The sequence below is a fragment of the Colletotrichum lupini genome, chromosome 11 (assembly GCF_023278565.1).
Source record: "Colletotrichum lupini chromosome 11, complete sequence".
Classification (NCBI taxonomy): domain Eukaryota; kingdom Fungi; phylum Ascomycota; class Sordariomycetes; order Glomerellales; family Glomerellaceae; genus Colletotrichum; species Colletotrichum lupini.
The window spans coordinates 385,443-408,098 of record NC_064674.1 but is presented as its reverse complement, the minus strand read 5'-3'; the positions used below and the strand labels follow the sequence as shown (position 1 = coordinate 408,098).

The following is a 22,656-nucleotide window of genomic DNA, read 5'->3' as shown; positions in this document are numbered from 1 at the left end:
TTAATTAATTATTAATAGTTACCTCTATATACGACCCGTGCTTACTAGTCGCGGAGTACGAAGGTAACTAATTTAGGATCGTTAGAATATAAACCGATAATATATTAGGCCTATTTAATATTAACTTTATAAAAAAGGAGAATAAGGAGCTCTAAAAAGCGGGTTTTATAATAAAACTAAAAGAGGTCCTTATAATAAATACCCCCTTAGTATTTAATAGCGGGATTTTTATAATTAAAAGAGAAAACGTCGTTTTTTAGTAAAAGGAGTAGGGCGAGAAGATTAACCTCGTCGATCTAAACGTAATTAATATTAAAAAGCGGTATAAGGCTAAGCTCGCGCGAGGGGTATATATTATAAGTATTTATTAACCCGAGGCGACTTTTAATTACGCTAAGGTAGTATAAGCTATAGATCTAACTAAACGAAACGTCGAGGTATTTAATAAGCGGCTTAAGTAATAATAAACGAATCTCGATCGAAGTCTCGTTTACTACCTAATCGACCTTATAACTAATAAGCTTTACGTTTTCGTTAATAGGTTATTTATAAATAATAACGACCTTACTTCGTAATTAGAGTATATTATTATCCTAGTTAATAAGAGTATAAGCGAGAGCGAATTTACTATATATAGTAATATAATCTACTACTTATTAACTAAAAATAAGTAGGTAACGAGAAGTATATTAGCATCGGAGGTCTATAGTATAATTAATAGCGTTAACCTCTCTTATATAATTTTAATAACGCTAAGGAAGATTACTAATTAAATTAGCTTTTTACCTATTTTAACGGTTATTTATACCAATTCTTACTCGCTATACGAATACCTCGTTAAATTAGGAACGATAAAAAAAAAGAGGCTTATAATCGATATTATAGCCCTTAGGTAATCGTATAAAAGGCGCGAAATACTTAAGATTTATTAAATTAATAATAAAGATAACCTCGTAGACGCTTTTATAAAAATAGTACTAAATAAGGGATTAGAGTAATTCGTAAGTAATAAAAAAGTTACTATACGAATAAAGGGATAGGTTATATAAAAAGAGTAAAGAAAAGGGGGAAAAGGAGACGACTTAATAAACGGGCCTAAGGTCGAATTATACCTCTAATTATAGTAGTTAAATCGATAAAAAAAAGAGAAAGTTAGTATCGGATTAGAAGTCTAATTCGACCGTAGTATATAGCCGACTATATAGGGGCTAATTAGGGGCCCTATTTACGATTATTATAGCTAGATTAACCTACGGTTAGAACCTCCTTTTTATACTTACTACGTAGATATTCATATAGTTCAATTAATCTCTTCGTCAACTACGGTTCGAACTAACTACCCTGTAATAGGGATACTAATAGGTGTAGCATTTGAACAACTCCGGGGTCGAGACTGATGATAAGATGCAAATTTTCTATGACGCTCGCCATAGCTCAGTGGAAAGAGCGGGTGGCACTTATTGATCGCTCGCTTTGTTCACCCTTCAAAGATAGAGTTTGACATCTTTTTAACATCTTCTTAATCAAATTATCAGGCACGAGGCAACTTTACGGCAGGAAATGGCACTGCATGATGGTAAGATGATGCTTCTTGTAAGACCGAGGCCCAGAGACTATCCTTGCGCCTTCCAGGCGTATTGCTCTCATTCCTTTACGAACGTAGATGCTCTATCTGCCCATGCAGCAGATGGGTTGCTGGCAAATTCCAAAGGTTGAATATTTCCGAAGTTTTTAAGTGACGGTGAGAAGCTCTGTGTTAACATGATCTCATCGTAGAGCGGCAGTCGTCTGCCTTAAGGAACCGATGAACGGATCAGGTTTCCGCATCATCTATGATAACGCAAGAAGAAGGAGACAAGGAATGTCTGAGGAGTGGTTCTTAAGCCTCGATCGAACTATACTCTAGATAGATGCTCTATTTGATGACGGAAGTTTGAGAGCAGATAGTCAGTAAGTGTCGAACATCCAGATACCTAGTTCAAGGTAAGGGGAGCTTCTTTTATTACTCAAACAACAGATCGGACCGGGATGCTGATTGAACGCTTGGAGCGAAGCCAAGATATGACATAACCGTTCTTTCAAGTACTATTATCGAGGGCTTGCAGGAGAGAGCTCCTGTTAGTGACGACGAAAACGTCAAGTTGCCAATCACAGCCTTCTACCACTTCAACCGAACGTCGAGTATCATAAACAGCTGCGAATCGCCAGTCTGTCTTCGCGCAGTTGCCACACAACTAACAAGCGCTCTACAAGACAACACCTGATTCTTGGTTCACTAGCTGTCCTTAAAGGGATCATGGGAATGAGCCAGCTGGAAACATCGTCCTAAGATGTTCTTAACGCCTTGACCCTGCTAGTTCAAGCGCGTCCCGTGTACATTCTTATTGACGGAATCGACGAATGCACTGATCACTAGACTTTGCTGGTCATCTTGTTCAATGCAATAGCAACTGCCGAATGCTTCTTATTCTCCCAAAGCTACCTAGAGCCATTGGCTTTCTCGACGCTGATCACATAGGATAACTTCCAAGCTATTCTGGGCCTCATGCGTTCGGATTCCGGGAGCCTCGTTGATGAAGGGTAGTTTGGTAACCGTGGCATCCCTGAATACACCGTAACTCTGGCGGCTCGGCAGACTAATAGCATTTTTCTCTGACCTCAATTATACGTATCCTTCCTCTGTTACCCTGCACGTACGCCGAAAATTCGACACGTCTTTTTAGCTGATACACAAAGATTTGACGGGCGGGGTGGATTGCTCATCTACATTCTTCATCGGTTGAATCAGTCCAGACACCATGCCAAGGACATGACCATAAAAGGATTCAGCTAGGTCGGAGCGGCATTTGATCTCCTTGAGAGAGAGACCCTTCACGTCGCGTTCGCAATCATTCCTAGCGAGGAGACCACGGATCTAGATTTTCTAGTGGCGTTACCCAACAGCGCGCTCATAAGCTTTGGGAGGAGGTGCACTCGAAGACAGTTGGAGTTAACAGGGAGTCTAATATGGATTTCCAAAACTCGAAACATGTACCCAAAGGCTACAACTTGAAAGCAGAGGGGAACATCCGGCAGCCCGCTCCGGCTCCGCCTGAGACGATAGCGATTATACCGACAACATCTGGGCCAGTTCAGCCAGCTCAAGCTGTCGGATTGAAGGCCTAATTCGACTGGGAGTCAAAGGCACCGCTGAAGCCACCAGTGACCCCTCTATCAACTTTCAACAGCCCGACCAACCTAAACATTCCAGTGAAGCTGTCTAGCCTCCGCGGTATACTGAGGAGTTTTCAAGGCCAGCTTATGGATGGGAGTCATGATTCTCTGGAGGGATGCCGTCCACTTGTGATAGAAGCTGGATTCCACCCGGTCCATGATAGCAGCCTTGCAGAAAAGGAACCGAGAAAGGAATGAGGCCCAAGAAATTTGTTTGGATAGGATATTCCCTACACCTGATGTGCGATGATTAGGCTGCAACTCAATGTGTCTCGTCCACCTGAGTGAGTCTTGGGGCGTGGGCTTCTTAAAACGAGCATGAAAGTGACACATGTATGCTGGGCCCAGCATAAAGTTGCGCATTAGAGGTGACTTCGAGTTCGCGTCTTGGCGACGCTTCTTTCTGAACCCCTCGTCTTGGCCGAGTTGGGCTCTACCATGTGGCTTTTCGTCTGGCGGTGGCAGAACAGGGGTCGAAAGCTGTCCAGATTTTGTGCAAGTTCGAAGGAGTCGCTCCCACCTATCTTCATAATGTTTCGAAAGCTCTTTGTAGATATCAATGTCAGCAGGACAAGTCTTTCAGCCGGTACGAAGCTCAATAATCTGGTTTTGAAGTGCATATGTATATGAAAGGAGGAAGTTGTTGGGCAGAACCCACGAATCCTCCGTTGGGTGTGAGTGGATGTGGATGGGCCCATTTACAACGACCGGATGACTTTTCGAATTCCATTCCCTGCCATCAATTTTCGGACACTCGCAGTGTCCAAGCCGTAGACGAAAGGCAGCGGGTTCAGGCGAGATCGTGGCTTCGTACACCCTTTGAATCCAGTGGTATTGTTCCCTCCATCCAGAACTGCCAAAAACTAACTACCAGAAATTCGGCATAGCTTCCACTGTAATTGTTGTACCAAAGTTCGAAAGTCCCATTGCCCTAATCATCCCCTAATGCTCCAACTTATCAAACTCCATTCTCCCAACCCCTCTGAAATCGACGAGACGACTCCAACGTGTATTATATCACTCTGGTTAAAAAAGGGCTTTCTGTCGGTCTGATTGCGCCCTGAACACGTGCGTTTCTCTCTAAGCGGAAGCCCGAGAGGCGTATACGTTCTCTGAGCAGTTGTATGCCTGCAGTATGCTGCTGTCTCAACCAGGCGTGTAAGTGGCTTGTGGCATTTACCGTCGGGTTGCCTGAAGGGGGAATACCCATCGGGGTCGCTTTGAAGGGGGGAGGTGGGTGTGCTTGCCGTCGAAGTGGCCGGAGGAAGTGGAAGTGCCGTCGACGTGGCTGGGAAGCGAGAGTGCCCGGGAACTGCGGTTGTCGTACTGATGGGAAATCCTGCTACTTTTTGCGAGGCACTTGCCGTTTTTCGAGGTGTCACAAAGGCGTGGAAAGTCGAGGATCTGAGGTGACCGTAAGTACGTAACAACAAATGGGGAATGACCGTAGTGGGTAGACCTTTGTTCAACCCGTATGGTTGCCCTTGAAGAGACTTGGTGAAAGCTGGAGATCCGGGCGTTTGTTCGCTGTTGGATCTCGGCGGTGGTGTAGGAGGGTGAAATCTTTCCGCAGCGAGCAGGCGGAGGGAAGTCAAAGTAGGCGTATTGGAACGCCCTCTCTCAGCTGCTAGCGGTCTGGCGGGCTGCGGGCTTAGCGAAGTGACCCTTCCACGGTGGACTTGTAGCGGAGGTCTGCATGATAAAACGCATTCTCGAAGCTTCCGTCTAGCCGCCGCAGTCGAGGTTGATATTAGCACAGAGTCGATCGTGATCTTACCAGTGGGTCTCAGTCACCTAAATTGCTAGGCAAAAGAGCTGGCTCTGCTCTTCTTTCGGAACTGTCTCTTCAGTTGATCGTGCCCTAGCTGACATATGACGGAACCTACCACTCATCCATTCTAGACATACGAATCAGGATCATTCCAAGCACTACTCAGTGTTTGTAAACACGTCAGCAGGGCAACCGTACGGCTGGCACGAAGTGCAATCATCGATATATTGGGACTGCGTATGGAGGTGGAAGGAGGAATTGAGTTGGCAGAGCCCACGAATCCTCCGTTTGGCATAAGATAGTTGGGTGGAAGGGCTGTTTACAACGGCCTTTTACCTTTCGAATCCGTCAATATTTCAACACCCACCGGTGTGTCCTCACTGTGGCTTTCCTTTTGTCTACATCCACGTAGAAGTGAGAGTTTGGTTCTGAAGAGCTGCCAGTATTCTCACGACCCCAAAGACCCGTCTCCATTAGCGATTCTGAGTTCCCGGGGTGCAAAGTAGCCGATTATTGTGCAGACGGTGGGGTTTGGGGGGGAGGGGGGGGTGTCTTGGAAATCAGCCTCGTGAGCCTCTTGACGGTGCAGCGAAAGGAGGTGGTGCACGATAATTTGGTTGTGTTGGTGTTCTTATCACAGGGCCATTGGGGTCGTGCCAGTGAAGCTGATGAGGGACGAGAGGTCAATTTGTCCGTGTTGATATTATGCGCACGGGGGGAGAGCTGTCGACGGCCCTGGATGATGGCGGCCAGACGTGTAGAATTCGACTTCTATAACCCAATGCTCACTTGGCAGCGGGATATGACCAGTATTATGGGTTCTGAATTCTGGTTGGTTTGAGCGGAAGAGGAGCTCGTGAATGCTGAAGACTGGCCAAGCGGCTACTGGACGGGCGAATCTGTTGTCCCAGGTCAGACCTTGGAAGACTTGACATCGCTTGAGAATGCCTACTCTTAAGGAGCTAGGGGCTGGATTGAAGAAGCGACAGTAATCGAGGTATTCAGTAGTAGTGATTTGTGGTGATTCCGTAGTTACTACACGAGCGCCCTAATGGTGAATGTTACTTCCCCTGGATGACAGTTAGTGCATGCTGGTTTAGAATGGTAAGATGGGCGGCGTAGATTCAAACAATGCCTCGGGAATGCAAGGGCCCAAATTGGTGATGTTTATCAACTTGATGAATGTTCCTGGGCGTGTGGTCATCAGTCTAAAACTGATTAGTAATTAGATTCTGGAAGTCAACAGTGCTAGGGAATCCGCATTCGTCTCAAAAAGCCCGGAGATGGTCATAACAAATGTCCGACGGTATTCCAAACTGAAGCTTTCGAGACCTCGCTCCACACTACATTCAAGTGCGGGTGAGTTGCAATCGGTTCAAGGCAAGGACAGAGGTCGTATTGAAAAGGTGCCTAGTGACGTTAGAAAAGGGGACTCGGAATACAGTACGATAGAGTGATCATATATAAAGATATTCGAGCCGTTGCACCTTCCGCCTTCCATTGTACGCAAGCAGGGATAGTGTGCTCTGTCCGCCAACCTCCTCCTTCCATATACCCATTACGGAATAGTGCATGTCATCACACAGACCTTCTTCCACCAAAGCCCACCGCGGGAGGACCGATGCACCATCCTTTTTCCTGTCAGAATTACCCGTGGAAAGAGCTCCGTCAACAAGCCCTCAGCAAAGGACATTTCGACAAGCCTCCAGCTGCCAGACCGACCGCCAGGCCTCTGACCGCCTCAGAAAAGCTCCCTTTAGCAAGACGACCTTTGGCAACCTTGACGTCCTGGGACACTTGGTAGGACAGACACACACATAATTTCCATGAATGGGCTTCCTACTGCCCACTGTCTTTGCGCCCTTCGTGGCCCACGTGATGGAGACCGTTGGACGGCTGGACTGTTGGACCGTTAGACGTTGGGCCGCTGGGACAGGCCGTGGGGATGTTAGGAGTTAGAACGTTAGACGTCAAGGCAATCCGGGAACACCAACCCCTTTCCCGACGCAAGGTATGGAATGGGTTTTTCAAGAACACATCACGACCTGGATCTCCTTACAAAGCTGGTTGAGAATCTCTTTAGCTTCCCGCGTCGCCACTATCCTGCCCAGACGTTGAGTTTGAGTGGTTCAACTGTCATGCCAGATTCCCATGATCTCGTCAAGATTAGCTATATGGGAAACACTGGTTCGACGTATCTTGCCCTGGGCTGCATGGAGTTGTTTTCTCATTGTCCATACGGACCCCATTCTGGAAACCGCCGATTTTAATCAAAGTCTACTAATGCCAGTCGGTCTCAACGATAGGCGCACCAAGTTCATGATCATGAATTACTACCAGGGCGGACTCGTTTTTGTTGCGAAGAAACAATACCCGGTTGCGTAGGTCCTTGTGGCGCGTCACTTCGTCCTCGTAGTGCTGTCGCCTCACTCGCGAACTCACTCTGTTATGGCTGCTTGAAGCTTGGCCCGTTTGTTCTACAGGTGAGCAAGGCGAGCTGTATTGGTTTGACACCTGAACAGACGTTAGGACACTGATCTCAAATTAACACTGGGGGATGAACGAACCAGCATCCTCCTCACTAATTACCTATTTTGAACCGCTATGCAATGCTTTAACATGACTTGTCGCGTTGTGCCCGAATCTCTCAAATTAAACAAACGTCCAATTGGCTCGCAACATTTCTCGAGAATGCCTGATGGAGTGACAGCTTCGCAAGACTATCTGATAAAGCATCAAGGCAGACCAGACGGCACCTGCATAAGCCTCGCCCACAATTGATCGCAAGTTGGGAATGGCCTTCTCGACGAAGATCTTACGGGTACCTACCAATATTGTCTGCTTGGATGACCCGTGGTTCTCAATTACCGCGCCCAAAATCTAAAATAATCACGCCAAAAGAAAAATGAAAAATGAAGCTCATACACCTTGGAGCACCGTCCGAGTGGCCCCAGTGGCTGGTCGGAAACTAGGATGACCATGGCTTCTGGATGGTGTCGACTCGGAGGGAGGTTCCCAACCCGTATACCATGTATCCCAGTTTCTAAGTGTCGTTGACGCAGCGGCAGTTTCCTCGTGGGAACATCTTCCCCATGAGACCTGTCGCTTCTCACCAATACTTGTTCCTGTACACCCTGGTCTCCCCCGTATACCCCCTATACTCACCCACCCAAATATTATGAAATGTGGAAGGGTTGTCTCTCCAAGCCGAAGCCCGAGAGGCGCATACATTCGCTGGGCGACTTGCCGCCTGTAGTATGCAGCTATCCCAACTACCCATAAGATGGCCTTATTCTTGCCCTTACCATTGCCGTTGAGGTGGCTGAAGGAGGCATCGTCGTTGGATTGGCCAGAGCAAGTGCCGTCGGATTGGCTAAGGAGAAGCCGAGGTGCCGTCGAACTAGCTAGAGGTGGGTTTGACTGCAGATTTAATTGGAGGAAGTATTAGTGAGTCGTCGAGGTAGCTGCGGTAGATGAAAGTGGTTTGGCGGAAGTGCTTGTGACTGCTGACCTTGCCATTGAAGGGGCTAGATGAAGTGTGTGGGTTCAAGTGATGGGGAATACTGATACGTTTCTCTTTGTGTAGCCACTTTCCATACTTGCCGTTTGGCGAGGGGCTATAAAGACGGGAAAACGAGGAGCCTAGGCTGCCCATAATTTCTCGGCAAGCAGAAGGTACGCGCGTTGGGCAGGTACTTCTTTGAGACCGGAGTGTTGCCCTGGAAAAGACGAGGCAGTTGAGGATACGGGCGACTGTTGGATCTCGGCGGTGGTGTAGAAGGGGGAAACCCTTCCGCAGCGAGCTTGGGCGGAAGAAGTCGAAGCAGGCGTTTTGAGACGGGACGCCCTCTCTCAGCAACCATTGGTCTGACGGACCAAGAGACTCGCCGAAGGAGCTATTTCCGCATGGAACAATTCTGGAAAGGAAAAAGAAAAGGGCTTGTCAAAATGACACTTTTGCGGAGAGCTCGTTTTCAGGCGGAAGGAGGTCGTTTGGTGAATTGGAACGCTAAAGGGTGTGTCAGAGGATGCTCTTTCTACAGGTAATTCTGGCAGAAAAGAAGTTTGTCGAAGTGACCCTTTCATAGCGAGGTCGACTCATAGCTGAAAGAGGTGGATAAGGTGAAATTCTTCCACGGCGAGCGTGTGGGGAAACTCCAGCGCAATTGGCGCTGCAAGATGTTATCGCGCTTTTTTTGAGCGGCACACAATGTCGAGAACTGAACCATGCAGGATGTGAGCAATACGGTGTTGGCTTTTTCCTAACACCGTTCCAAGATCTTGGCTTGCTCCCCCTTTATTTGAAGCAGTATTTCGGGTCTTTTCATTGTTCGGGAGCTGACTGCACCTTGACATAGTGAGTGCAACGCTGATCCGCCCGTAGCCGCAAATCTTTTGACTCGTTGGACCGCTTCGCCTGCAATTACCTACACTAGATACCGTTGAATGCCTTGCGAAGCCTTTCAACGCCACTTTCTCCCCCTTACAAGCGAACCTTCTACCCCAAGTCGCCTTTATCACCGTGGGGTGCCTTGCGAGGTTGTCTTCCTCCTTTTACGCCTGAATCCGCCCAGTCCATCCTCTCTCCAACAGGCGGATGATCACTCGGCAAATGGACTCGGAATATTTTGGTTATAGCCACAGAACGGAAGGCAAAGGTGCAGTCTTCCCAACTCGAGCGGATGCATTTAACTTATTGTCTTTCGTCCACGCAGTACGACAACCCAACGTCAAGCAAGGCACGACAGGGAATGTCTTCGTGTTTCTCTCGATCCACTTCGGTCCGTAGAACATGCTTCGGCCACAAAGCTTCTCGGAGTCACACCCTTCTCCATCACATTCGTCTCGCGCAAGTTCTTGGCTGGCCAGATTGTTTCTGATCTGGATGAGTCTGTTGACTTAGACGAGCTCCGCCTCTTCCAGCGATCACTGTCTATCAAAGCATCTCACATCGAGTCAAATAGCAGGTTCTTTCAAGCCTTCAAGCTTCTCCTGTATTCAGCAATTTAGCATCAAATTCTGCAGACCCAGCCACCAGCGAGACATGACAACATTGTTAGGGCGTACGGACACAGACGCTATCATCAGGAAGTTCTGAACTGTTGTAATATCGAGGGCAGAAGAGGGGATTCAGAAGGTGGGTGGGCCGGTGCAAACGGCCCTTTTACTTACTTACACCCAACGGAGGAATCGTGGGCTCTGTCCACTAACTTCCTCTTTTTATACATGCGCCGTTTAATATCACGATTATTAAGCCTCGTACCGGTCGAAAGGCTTGCCTTGCTGACGTGAATACCAACATAAACCATGACCTATTTTGTTTCCGGAGGACACTTAAATCGGAAACCTTGCGATATCTTGTTGTGTACAGTTCTTCGCTGAGCGAGCGGCTCAGACCTTTCTTGGATATAACTTCGAGACTTCACACGCTACATACCACCGGTATGTTTCATGGAGTTTTGATGAGGCTTCCTCTTCAAGATATCATCAGGTAAAGGATATATAGCCAATCTCACTGACTTTGGATCCACAATGCGGCGAAGCGAAGTAAGTTTTCATGTCTCCCCCCTCTGAGACTTTTTCCTGTGGCTGGCCAGAATGTGCAGCCCAGTTTCTCAGGATGGGATGAATTGGTTTGGTTCAGACTGACATGTTCTCTGTTGGTATTACGCTGGTATTTCTCCTAGCTAGTAGTCATACTGTTGACGGCATGAAAGCTATCTTCGCGTCAAACCTGCAATCTCTCAAGGAAGCAGATAACCTAGCCTCCTGGACCATAGATCATCACCATCATCTTCCAACCAGTGGCGATGTCCAAGCGGAGAGCAACGATTGGGTGACAGACTCTTATTGAGTCGGAAGCTCTGGGTTTGCCGGCCATGGAGTCAGTTACTGATACTTGCTTTATCTTCAACGAGTTGTTGGTCGCCAATGCTAGTCATCCGCCCGATTCTATCAAGACGCGAGCAACAGAACTCAGATTTATACAACGGCAGCATTTGCATACACTATCCCAACGTGACAACCAATCAGACCTGTTGGCTAAGACCGCTTCTCCCAAAACTATGAGGAAGACAAAGTTGCGAAGGTTTACGGGGCAAACGATTCCTTCCACCATCAGTAGAAGCGAGTTTGAGGCCGGCATTCTTGCTCACTGCTATCATCAGCCAACGGGTTGTCTGAAAGAAGCAAAGTTCGGTCTAGAGAAGGCCGTGACTTTGTATAAAATCGTTCTCAGAACCTTTGGCGTTATCGAACACTCTACAAACACCTCAAATCCGTCGTGCTGTGGCCCGAAGAAATATTGGAGACTTGACAAGAAGGATGGTGCGGCATGTGGAAATTTCGTAAGCACTGTTCTGCCTGGTGCGAATTCCAAGAAAGTTTCAACTCTGCGTGGTTTTGAAATGAAAATTCGGCAGCTCATGGATTTGAAGATGATATCCTCGCAAAAGACGTTGTTCAAGGTACATGGTCGATGGAGATTGTTACATAATATGCCCCTAGTACAAAACTTCTACAGAGCTATCTTAGATTCGTTCTCCACTTTAGACTTTTGCTTTGCCCTACGAGAGAAACCTTGGAAAAGAAGTCACTGAAAAATGCTACGGACGTTTGAAATTCAGTGACGAGCCCAGTGGATGCGGCATACTAGTATGCTGATGTCGTGTTTAACGCGAACGACCCCGCCTAGAAACGGTTCGACGTTGCTCTAGAGCTATTTATATTTGACATTTGCAGTCTGGCATGGACTTATGGAGGCTCAAGCTTCTGTCGGACGTCTCAGCGAATTCCTTAGAAGAAGTCTTGCGGTATTCCGGGATGAGGAGATGGAGTGGCTGTGCCTGCTTCCAAAGCAGGCAGAACACCGGCGCTATCTTCGCTTTGCTCAATCAAACTCTTCTCATCAATTTTCGCCAGGTGTGGCAGATTGCCTAACTGATACTATCTTCAACAAGCTTCACAAATCAGCTATTACCAGGAATATTGATCTCCTTCTTGACATTCCAGAATAATTGCCTTTAGGCTGGTACAAATGCCAAAGTTTATTCAGAGAAACCTGTCTGATGATGTCGTTTTGAGGAGAACATACGTCTATACGAGAAAATTTACTTGCTCTTAGAGCGAAGGCTGCTCTCACAACACCGCATGGAGTTACTTTTCTTCACTTCCTCGCAGCTTTTCAAGACGGTGATGTGCCCAGAATTGGGTTAACTTTGCTCCAACACGGCCTCCACATTGACAACATCTGCGAGCCAGGGATCACTCACAAGAAACCTTTCCATAGCTTATTCGACCAATTCGTCTCTAGTCTGAGCGGTAACAGCCGGAAATCACTGCGCTTTGCAAGCCCTTCTAGCTCATGGAGCTGAGCCACAGTTTGGAGACTCACAAATCACCTAGGCAGCCACATTTCCATCCAATTTACCTGCTCAAAACGATGATTGGCAACCTCAGTTTATATTCTTGCAGATGCTTCATTGCCGAGTGCGTCAGCTTTCACATACAGGGCTACTAGGCATTCTTCCGAGCCATGGATTGTGATCCAGCCAGCCGAATCCGTGAGGATATCCTCCACGGACGGCAGAGTCAACTCGCGGCATCTTCATGCGTGAGATTCCTCTCTGAGTCCGGTGTGGATCTGATGCTTCCGGTTCAACACTTGCAGTCACCCAATCCCGAATGACTGCATATCTAACAGCACTGCTACCTTACATTATTTGTGAGACTACCAAGATCGAGACCTTAGGTCCAGGTCAAGAACTTGGGTCGGCTCTCTGTGTCTATTAAGTCTTTGAGGGCCACAGGTCAGTCTCTTTTTGATTCACCGTCGAGACAATATGGACGCAGATGTCAGCCGTAACGTACCAGTCGTTCGAAAACTCTTACCAAAAACGAATGTTTTGTATTTCATTATTAGCGCTCTTCAAGTGGTTCAGAGGCCAGGCATGATGCTTTCTCCGACAGGTTCACACTTTCTTCTAATAGTTTCTGAAATTCAGGGCCGCTCTCAAGTTGTGACGCAAGTTTGGGAAACTCAAAGTACCAACCTGGCCCAGCGGAGAGGTGGAAACACCTTCCCCTAAAACCTTATTCTTTATTTCAACAGCTTCCAAGACATTGAGTCCCAGATCTCCTTCATTCTTGTTCTCTCTCTGGGAATGAGGATCCCTTACTTACGACCATTAGCCACGAAGACGATGTCGGTTTGGCGGCCCTCCGATTCGCTGCCCACGTACTAACCGAGAAGCAACTCAAGAGTCCCGAAGTATTCCATACAACTATTAAGCACTTCAGAGAACCGAAAGTTCCCAGCTAAGTACTCATTGTTCATCCAAAGGAGCGGGGTATGTAGCATTACATCTTGCAATGAGTCGTCTGGTGGTAACTTTGCTGTCGTTGAATGGTTGGTACAGCAGCTCGGAATCAACGTCGATGTTCAATCCTGCGAATGGAAGACTCCCATGGATTTTTTGTGTTGATATTGCAGAGTATCATGAGAAAGAAGAACAGATTGGGTTCGAGAGGCGAGGAAGTAGAGTGGAATAGCAGTGCGGTTTACCATGGTTGTTTTCGACCTGCCACTCGCCACAGATAGCGAAGGTCTGATGGCAGACTGTTCTGCGTTGCTTATGTGGCAAACTGAGGAAAAATACAAACTGGCGGATGCCGTGGAGAGCATATGGTACTGAACTAAACTAGAAAGTATGGATTCTCTTTTTTAATTCGTGTCAATCTGTGAATGATAAAGCTAACACCATTGTCATCTGACTGTCTCAAGATTGATACACTCTTCCCGACGTATGGCGCTAAAAACCCTGATGAGGGGCATTTTCTCTTTCTCCAGCAACACCGTACTCTTGTCTGCGGATTTGAGAACGTGGACCAGTTTCTGTTACACAAGTTGGGGAAGTTGAAGCAACCACTCATGCAACCTAATCATTCACATTGCTTTGCCCAAGATCTTGCCCTTGAGCGACTGGCGAGACTCTGTGGCCCGTCGTATTTGCACCCTGTGAAACACACGGTTGGTTAAGCATGCCATTGGTTTTGAAATGAGTAGGCAGTACTCACGGCAGGCTCTGTTTGAATGTGTCTTCTTGAATGACTTCTTCGACACAATGTCGAACCACACGCTCGAAGCCCAAGTCGTTTTAGCACTTTGAGAGGTGATTTTGGTGTTCTTCCGGATCCTGGCCTAACACACCCTCACCCATTTCAATGACAGCCTCGCAGTATCAAAATGGCAATGTCAACAGCATCGACCATACCTCCTTAATATAGCTCAAGGATAGACAGTCCGCCACAGCGCCCATGATCAAGACAACGGCTGTTTGAAGGACCTTTTGAGTCTCTAATCTGTGAGCGTAATGTTTCGAGAAATGTGTGAGGAAGTCCTTTCATCGTCTGAAACAGCCCTTTCGGCCGGGAGCAGTGGAACTGGTCAAGAAAACGTGCTGCATCGAGGCCTATTCACTGATTTTCATTACCATGCGCGGGCTCAAGAAACCATCGAGGCATATGTTACACGTGCAGCCAGAAATGACCCTCGCGCGTTGCTCTTGGGGCGGCGCCTCAATACCCTGAAGCAGAGAAAGGCATGTGGTTGAACCTTTGACAAAGCCACTGAACTCATCTCCCATCAGTCGCATGCGACTAAGCCCACAAAGCTTCTGAGCTCGGCTCATCTCAAGCTGCGCCTCTAGCGCTTCCAGTGGCGTATATCCTGCGTAATCATGAGCTCCCTGAAATGCTGCCATAATTGGTTGTTGAAGGCGCCACGCCACACAACTAGGCTTGGAGGCTTTGGCAGCAGTATCAAGAATAGTGTTCCCACAATCATCAAGAGCCTGAAGAGGAGATCGTTCTAGAACGCCGTCTTGAATGAGTGACCGTAAGAAAGCGAGCGCGTCTTTTTCTGGGAGTGTCCTCGCGGCAAAAAGTAAAGGAAGATTGCGCCTAGTGATCGGTGGTTTCTGCTAAGAATCGAATCCGAGCCATCCAACATTCCATTCGCTGTTCCACTCACTTAACTTTGGTCTGAGTGAGATCAGCATTGCAATGTATGGCGTGTTCCTAAAAATCGCTGCTAATAATTTCGTTGAGCTCTGGCTCTGGATCAGGGTCTTCGCCGCGAGATAAACGTCGAGATGGATGTTTTTTGTCTCGAACCAAGGCAAACCTTGACGTGAGACCAGCCCGTCGGAAATGTAGGTAACGAAGGAAGAATTCCACTCGTTCTTGATACTGTTTTTAATACACACCATCAGTATAGGCAGGCCTTTCAGCTAGGACGAAGCTCAATAAGTGTGCATTGAACTGCGCATATGGAAGGAGGAAGTTAATGGGCAGAGCCCACGAATCCTCCGTTGGGTGTAAATGGGTGTGGAAGGGCCGCTTATAACGATTCGATCGCCTTGCAAATCCTTCAATATTCCACATAAGCAGTGTCCAAATTGTTGGCAGAAAAGGCAGCGGATTTGGGCGAGAGATTCATGGCTTCATACGGCCGTCGAATACAGTGATGAAATCTTTGCTCAGAAATGCTGAAAGTCAACTACCAGATATTTAGCATAGCTTCTGCTGTAATTGCCGTACCAAGTTTCCCAAACACTGTTGTCCTGGTCCTCCCCAAATTTGTATCCTGATCCATCAACTCGTATGATTCCAATGCCCAAAGTCTTCGTGACAAGACGCGTCCAGGCCCGCTAGAAATCGTCGAATCCAGCGTAGTCAGAAAGAACTTCCTGCCGGTCTGACTATGCCCCGCGCACGTGCGTTTCTCTCCAAGCCGAAGCCCAAGAGACGTATATGTTCGCTGGGTGACTTGCTGCTTGTAGTATGCTGTTATCCCAAATACGCGTGTTTGCCGTCGGGTTGGCTGGAAGAGGTGCCGTCGAATTGGCTAAAGGAGGAGCTCACCGTCGAACTAGCCGGAGGAAGTGGAAGTGCCGTCGACGTGGCGGGGGGAAGTGGGCTAGTGGAAGTGACCGTTTGCCGTACTGACGGATATTCTGGGACTTCCTTGTTTGTCGAGGTATTTGCCGCAGTTGTCGTACTTGTTCCGTTTGTCGAGAGAAGCCACAAAGGAAGGGGAAATTGAGCATGCGGGCTGACCGCAAGTACACAGCAAACAGAAGACACTCACAGCGAATAGAGCCTTCGTTGAACCCGTGGATACCTTGAAGAGATCTGGTCTGTTGGAAGCTGGAGATCCGGGCGATTGTTGGCTGTTGGGTCTCGGCGGTGGTGTAGGACGGCGGGATCATTCCGCAGAGAGCTTCTGGCGGAAGGAGGTGGAAGTAGGCGGGTTGGGAAGAATCCTCAGCGTTCAGTGGCCTGAATCAGCTGTATAGTGTGCTAGGTGACTTGTCGGCGGGGCTCTTGCGGCAGGGAACAGGTTTGGCAGGAAAAGAACTTGTTGAAGTGACTCTTCTGCGGCGAGGTCGACGACCGGCGTAAGGAATCGAGCGCAGTCGATGCTAGAAGGCTTTTCGAAGTGACTCTACCGCGGTGAATCTTTGGCGGCGGGAGGTCGTACGGCGTAATGAACTGCCGTCTTCTCAGTGCTCAGCGGCCAGCGGTCTGGCGGTCGGTCTGGCGGCCTAAGTAGTTATTGAAGGGAGCTTTTCTATGGTGGCTAGCGCTCTAGCAGGCTGAGGCCTTGCAGAAGTGAAGTAACCTTTCCGCGGTGGGTTTCTGGCGGAAGGAGGTCTGCGTGATGGAGCTCCTCTCGAAGCTTCCATCAAGCTTCCGCAGTCGAGAGTTGGTTTTAGCACAAAGTCGATCGTGATCCTGCCAGTGGACCTAAGTCACCTAAGTTAATGGGAGAAAGAGCTGGCTGCCCGTTCGTAACTGTCTCTTCTGTAGACCGTGGGCCCTTGCTGATCTGTGGTGGACTTCAACCACTGATCAGTGTTGGTAATACACGTTAGCAGGACAGACACGCATTTCTGCCGGTACGAACTCAATAATCGTGTATTGAAGTGCGCATGTACATACCAACACTGATCGCTAGTCGAATTCCGTTATTTCAGATCAGCAAGGGCAACAAGTCACACAGGAGACAGTCTTGAACGGGCAACCGGCTCTTCTGCCTATTGACTTACTTTAGGTGACCGAGACTCACTGGCAGGATCACTGCCGACTTTGTGCTGCCTACTCTCGACTACAGGAGCTGGACGGAAACTTAGAAAGCGCGTTCCATCAAGCGAGAGATTACTTCCGTTTAGTCGACCGACGGGAAAGAATTCCTCGTCCTTCCACCTCCATACGCAGCAGCTGACACTACTTTATTGACCCTCCGTGCCAACTATACGGTTGCCTTGCTGTGTATACCAACAGATATCGTCTTTGCTCACTCCCATCCTGCTGACAACCTCAAAGGGGATAGCCAGGTTCTGGTGGCGTCTGATGAGCGAATATGGCGAATCGTATGTTGCTTTGGCAGCAACCGAGGTTTCCTTTGTGTTTATCGATGGTTATGGCATATGGAGGGCCAAGGAGAGGGTGGGACCAAGTCATAATGGGTTGTATTGTTATCGTGCTGCATTCAAAGGGTTCCTGAAAGCGCCCAGCCCAGTGCTGCGTGACGGTCCTCCGTTCCACCACAGTAAGTAGTGTATGCGGTACATCGCATGCCTCGGCAAGTAAACTCAAAGTAGTTGCTCTATAGCAAGCTCTGTGAACGTTTGCGTTGTCCCTGATATTCGCAGTAGGTTGTGCATGCCCTGGAGTGCCGCACATTCTTGTCATCAGTTCCGTATAGGTGCGGCTCGCTCAATGTTGAGGCGATGTCGGCTTTGAAGTCCAATCTGACTGCGCGTCAAGGGCAGCGCACATACGGCAGCGCACCCACAAAACCGGACGAATCAATTACCCTGTGATAGGGATACCAACAGGCGATGAGAAATCCTACGAAGACAAGACTGCTCCCGTCCTGAATCCTAGGATCGCTAGACTAGAACCCCGCTCCTCACTTCCAATCCTCGGAATTGTGAGCTGAGTTCGGCATCAGTTCTGAAACCTTTGATTGTCAGCATTTCGGCAACCCCTAATCCTATGATCAGCACATCGCTCCCTCTTGGTTCCCTCCCAAGTCCCAGGAAGGCGCAGAAGGGTAGGCATTATCCTAGGATTATCGCACCTTGAAATCTGCTCGCCTGGGTAGTCGTGCCAATCACGCAGTCTCTGGGCGTCGGGTAATCCAGATGCGCCTGAACAACAAAGTGGCACGCAGTCAAAATAAGGTAGCCGGGCTCGTCTTAGTTCGCAATCGTCCCTGGGTCTTATCGGTCGTTTATCGATAAGAAAAGAATGGGGATTGAGGGGGTGTTCAATCGGACCGTGCGGACGGGGCACCTCCCACAACTTTCTTTCGATATCGATAAGTGATAAGCTGAACGATAAAGTATCTCAAGGTACCTGGAGGAAAGACCCGAGAATGAGGAGAGATGCGAAACAAGGCCTGATGATGTGAATATGGCCACACACTCTTTCGAACTGCCTTGAGTAATTCACGTGCTCTGTACGGTCGTATGGATGCCAGAATGCAAAAGCTTTCCTTATAGCCTCTTCTTAGCACACGCCACGGCTTCTTACGTGCACATTCTACATGCGTCATCATTAACTTCATGAGAAACTTGATGTCCAATTGAGGTAACGCCAGAGTGTATGATCAAGGCATGGTCACATGATTGTTCAAATCCCCATTTATCATCTTGTCAACTGTCGCCCCAAACACCGTGACTGCAGTCACGTAGGTATGGTGGACCTTCACGCCAAAGGGAATGCTTAGTCATGCCAGACCCGAAAGCGGGTATGTCCACACACGTTAGGTCAGCAAGGGGTCGGGCACCTTATGTCAGCATGCGGGGGCCAGGAAGAATTGGACGGCTTTCCCAGGCTCGATGCTCGAAAGACAGGTGAATTTCTCTGTCCCCGCCGTGGTCAGGTCAGCGGGCAGTCAGCTACTTGTGGGGCGTACCGGACATCTCCCGCACATGACGGCATTTGCACTGCACCCATCTCAGGGAAGAAGCCGAATATGACAAACTGCGCTACGATCGATGGAGTTCCAAAAGTGGTGTCCATGGACCTGCCTCAATCGAGCGATGGTCCTGCGCGGCTCTCGTTAACGTTGAGAGTCGCAATAGTTGCACGTTACTTTCTCGCAGACAACCACGCGGGCCACCCAGATATCGATCAGGGACACCCCATTTGACCACGGCACTTCAAGCAGACACCTAATGGGCTGACCAAGCCACCACAGCCACCTCCGCGCGCGGGTCACGAGGCGCCGGCTACGAAGAGGAATTTCGAACCTAGAAAGTGGTGCTGATGGATGCTTGGTTTCTCTAAATGTATAGTATGCCTGGCACACAGTGCTAGGTACTGCTATAACTGTAGAATATTAGACATTGTGGGTGGGTGGTTGGTGCCCATCTTCTTAGTCTGCCTGGGAACATAATGGTCTGCAGATAACGCGCCTCCGATTGAGTCTCTCCTTGTACGAGAGCATTCAAGTTAAATTGAGATGAGCGAAGAGGGATGACCTTCATCCCGAATTCCCTTTTCGCTCTGCTCTTTATGATTGGTCCTCACAACAGGTATATTCGAAGCAAGACACGTTAGGTTGCGAGCGGAAACTGGCTATTAGGAAGGGGACGAACCTTGCACTATCTAGGAACCTGAAGGTAGATTTGGTTACTTAAGGTACCTAGCCAAAACTTCAGGCCTCGCCCGTCACAGCAGCAAAAGATGACGACGACACCGGCTCTGAGAGCAGCGATAGAACCTGAGCGAGAGAAGAGCTCTTGATCGAAGGCATCCGCCTTTATGGAAAGGGGAACCTTCACATCGAGGGCCTCGGTGGAGGGAGGCGCTGAAACTCTCTCCACTGGCACGAAGCCACCGGATTGCAGCAGTAGAAATCAGCTGTGGCTGGGCGGTGTGGCCTGTTGTGGCGGCCTCCGCTTGGGCGGCAGGCACGAGGGCAGGAACCCTTTGATAAGGTACCTTAACAGAAGGAAGGGAGGAGGGTGCGTCTGCCCTTCCAACTCCCTCCTTATCGAATACCTTTTACGCCTGCAACAGTCTCTTTAGCAATACGACACTTGAGCAAAAATCTTATTAATCGGAATGGTACCTTTTCTATTCGAGAAGTCCAGGGGAGAACGTGCATTTTTGGCAGGAAAAAATGGTGTTCTGAGGAGGAATTCGTGCGCTGGTGCGGGCGTGCACGATGCACAAAGGCAGGCAGGCGGATTCGAAAGCTTGTGACTGCTGTACTCAGCGGTGCTCCATGTTGAGGGCCATGGGGGGGGTTTCCCCTTCTTCCTTCCGCTTCTCGAAAGCTGCCCGGATTTTGCCACGCTTTGCTCTGTGTGGACACGCGACGCGCTGCACCACGCCCATCGCCCCCATACAAGATGCAATTTGCTTGGGTGGTGCCTATTATCTTAAACAACACTTGAGCGACTTCTCTTTTCACTCGTTGCATGTTGTTGAGGGGGAGGGGGGGTCTATCTGCGAATCTAAGCTGAATGCACGCATTCCTCGTGAGGATGCACCAGCCCTGAGACTGTCAAGCCCATCCTGGACCACGAGGCGTCGGTTAAGAATACGTCGTCTTTGAGAACTGCGCCGATACAAGAGACTTGAATTTCATCTGGGAAGCTCTGATTGTGTAAACTCATCATGGCCTGAAGGACACACTGACTTCCTTCATTGTCCTTGTTTATCCGCACGTTCTACCACAATCTCGTCAATCCCCGCTGCCTTCCCTGAGAAGTGCCACCCCCCGGAGCTCTTCCGAGGTCTTGTAAACCCACTACATTTGTCAGCTCTGTGCCTCCACGTTTCTGACTGGGGCTCTGCGTCGACGGCGAGCGTGAGGTACGGGTACAGCATGTCGAAGCCGCGAGAAGCGGCGGACAGGGCGTGGCTTTCTATCTATTGAACGGTCGAGGACGGATAGAGGGTGCTTTTGTGGATAAAGTCGGCGGCATCGGGGGGTAGGAGGGAGCGGATGAGGAAGTTTGTGATTGATGGTTCAGCCATCTTGGTGATTTCTGTTGTCGGTTTTCCGTGAGGGACTGGGGGGCTTCGGAATTCGGTGTTGTCGGTCGGGGTGGCTCCCACCAACTGCTGCGTCCCCTAGACGAGAAGGGTCTCGTCATCGAGAAGACGCCCGAGCTCACGGAGCTGAACATCCACAACAGTTGGACGGCCGAGATTGTTGGAGGGGAATAAGACTTTCAACGCAAGGAGAGAAGGCAAAAAAAACGGAGGAGAAAGGTGTGGCGGAATCCTGTTCTACGCGTCGAGGCATCGGCGCTGCTAGAAGGCGTCAGTACATTCAATCCCAGTCTGTCTCGAAGTTTCTCTTTATTTCTGACCTATTCGTAGACAGATATGAGGAAAATAGGATTGGAAACCGTAGATATCGCCATCTGGCAATTGATGGGATGAAGGTTTGTTAATCCTTGTTTCTTCCTTCCTACTACGTCTTTCTGTGACCTCTCGCTGCTTATTGCTCGTGTGTGGTTACTCGTCTCTTGTTTCCGGACTTTCTCTCGCTGCCGCCACATGTCAAGGGCATGAGCTTGTTCGCCCTGAGCCAGAGGAACTCTTTGAAATGCCTCTGAGTACGGACAGTAGCACATATGTGTCCTCCTGGTTTTAATGCCCTTTGTACCAGACAACTGGCAACGCGCATCGCCCGCCCTTTCCGAAGAGTCCGGTCGCCGCATTTTCAGGGTCGAGATCAGACCTGACAACAGCATGCAGTGCTGGCGGCGACGCGAAGCCGAATTGGACCTGCTGCATTGTCGTTTGGGAGCGGGGGAGCGCGAGACTGTGCGAGTAGAGGCGTCGCTTCGAGATGGAAATGCAGAAGCTAGAGTAGGCCCAGTGCCACTAGCATATAAAGCTTGCGAAGATGCAGGATGCGCTGAACGACTTTACGCCTGTAGTGTACTGCTATTTAAGCCAGGCGAATGACTCTCTTGCCTTTGCCCTTGCCGTCGAACTGGCTGGGGGTGGGTGTTATTTCCCGGAGGAAGTGCTGAAGAGCCGTCAAAGTGGCTGGAGGAAGTAAGCAAGTAGCAGTGCCCGGCAACTCGCGTCCGCCGTCTAGATGGGAAAAATCGATAATCTAGGCTAACCGTAAGTACGTAGTAAACGGAAGATGCCCGTACTAGGTAGGAACTTTGCTTAACTAGTACGGTGCTCTAGATGAGATCTGGACCACATACGGTTCTGAATGCTGCTCTGGCCGGCAATAGTACAACTTCAATCACAAGTGGCGACGCCCTGCTGATCGCCATAGGCCATGATCTCGCTGTTGCTGAGGCCAAGAAGGGGCTCACGCTCGTCGTCCGAGTCGGAGGTGAGGTCGCCGGCCTCAAGGTCTCCGGGGTGGTGTAGGAAGGTAAGTGTTTGTATACACGTCAGCAGGTCAACCGTATAGTTGGCACGAAGGATCAATCAAGTGGTGTTTGTGGCTGCGTATGAAGGTGGAAGGAGGAGGAATTTGCGAGAATCTGTGATTTCTCCGCAGGTGTGGTGTAAGTGGAAGGGCCGTTTGTATGGCCCAAGCCGCCTTCCAGATCCATCTTTCCTGCAGACTGCCGAGAATCCAATAGAAAGATCCTTCATCTGCAAGGCTT

At 49.1% G+C, this 22,656-nt stretch overlaps 2 protein-coding genes across 2 annotated transcripts; both read left to right on the top strand.

The window, feature by feature from the left end:
- Positions 1-21,127: 21,127 nt before the first annotated feature.
- CLUP02_18397 (barren protein) lies at positions 21,128-21,238 on the top strand (the record flags this gene model as incomplete). The annotated part of the gene is made up of 1 exon (XM_049297299.1): positions 21,128-21,238. A coding segment is annotated over one exon (111 nt), but the record flags the coding sequence as incomplete, so codon positions are not given.
- Positions 21,239-21,670: 432 nt separating this feature from the next.
- Positions 21,671-22,414, top strand: CLUP02_18396 (uncharacterized protein; the record flags this gene model as incomplete). Its single annotated transcript, XM_049297298.1, has 2 exons — positions 21,671-21,889; positions 22,223-22,414. The coding sequence occupies 2 exons, from the start codon at positions 21,671-21,673 to the stop codon at positions 22,412-22,414; spliced, it is 411 nt and encodes a 136-aa protein (XP_049138522.1).
- Positions 22,415-22,656: the final 242 nt, after the last annotated feature.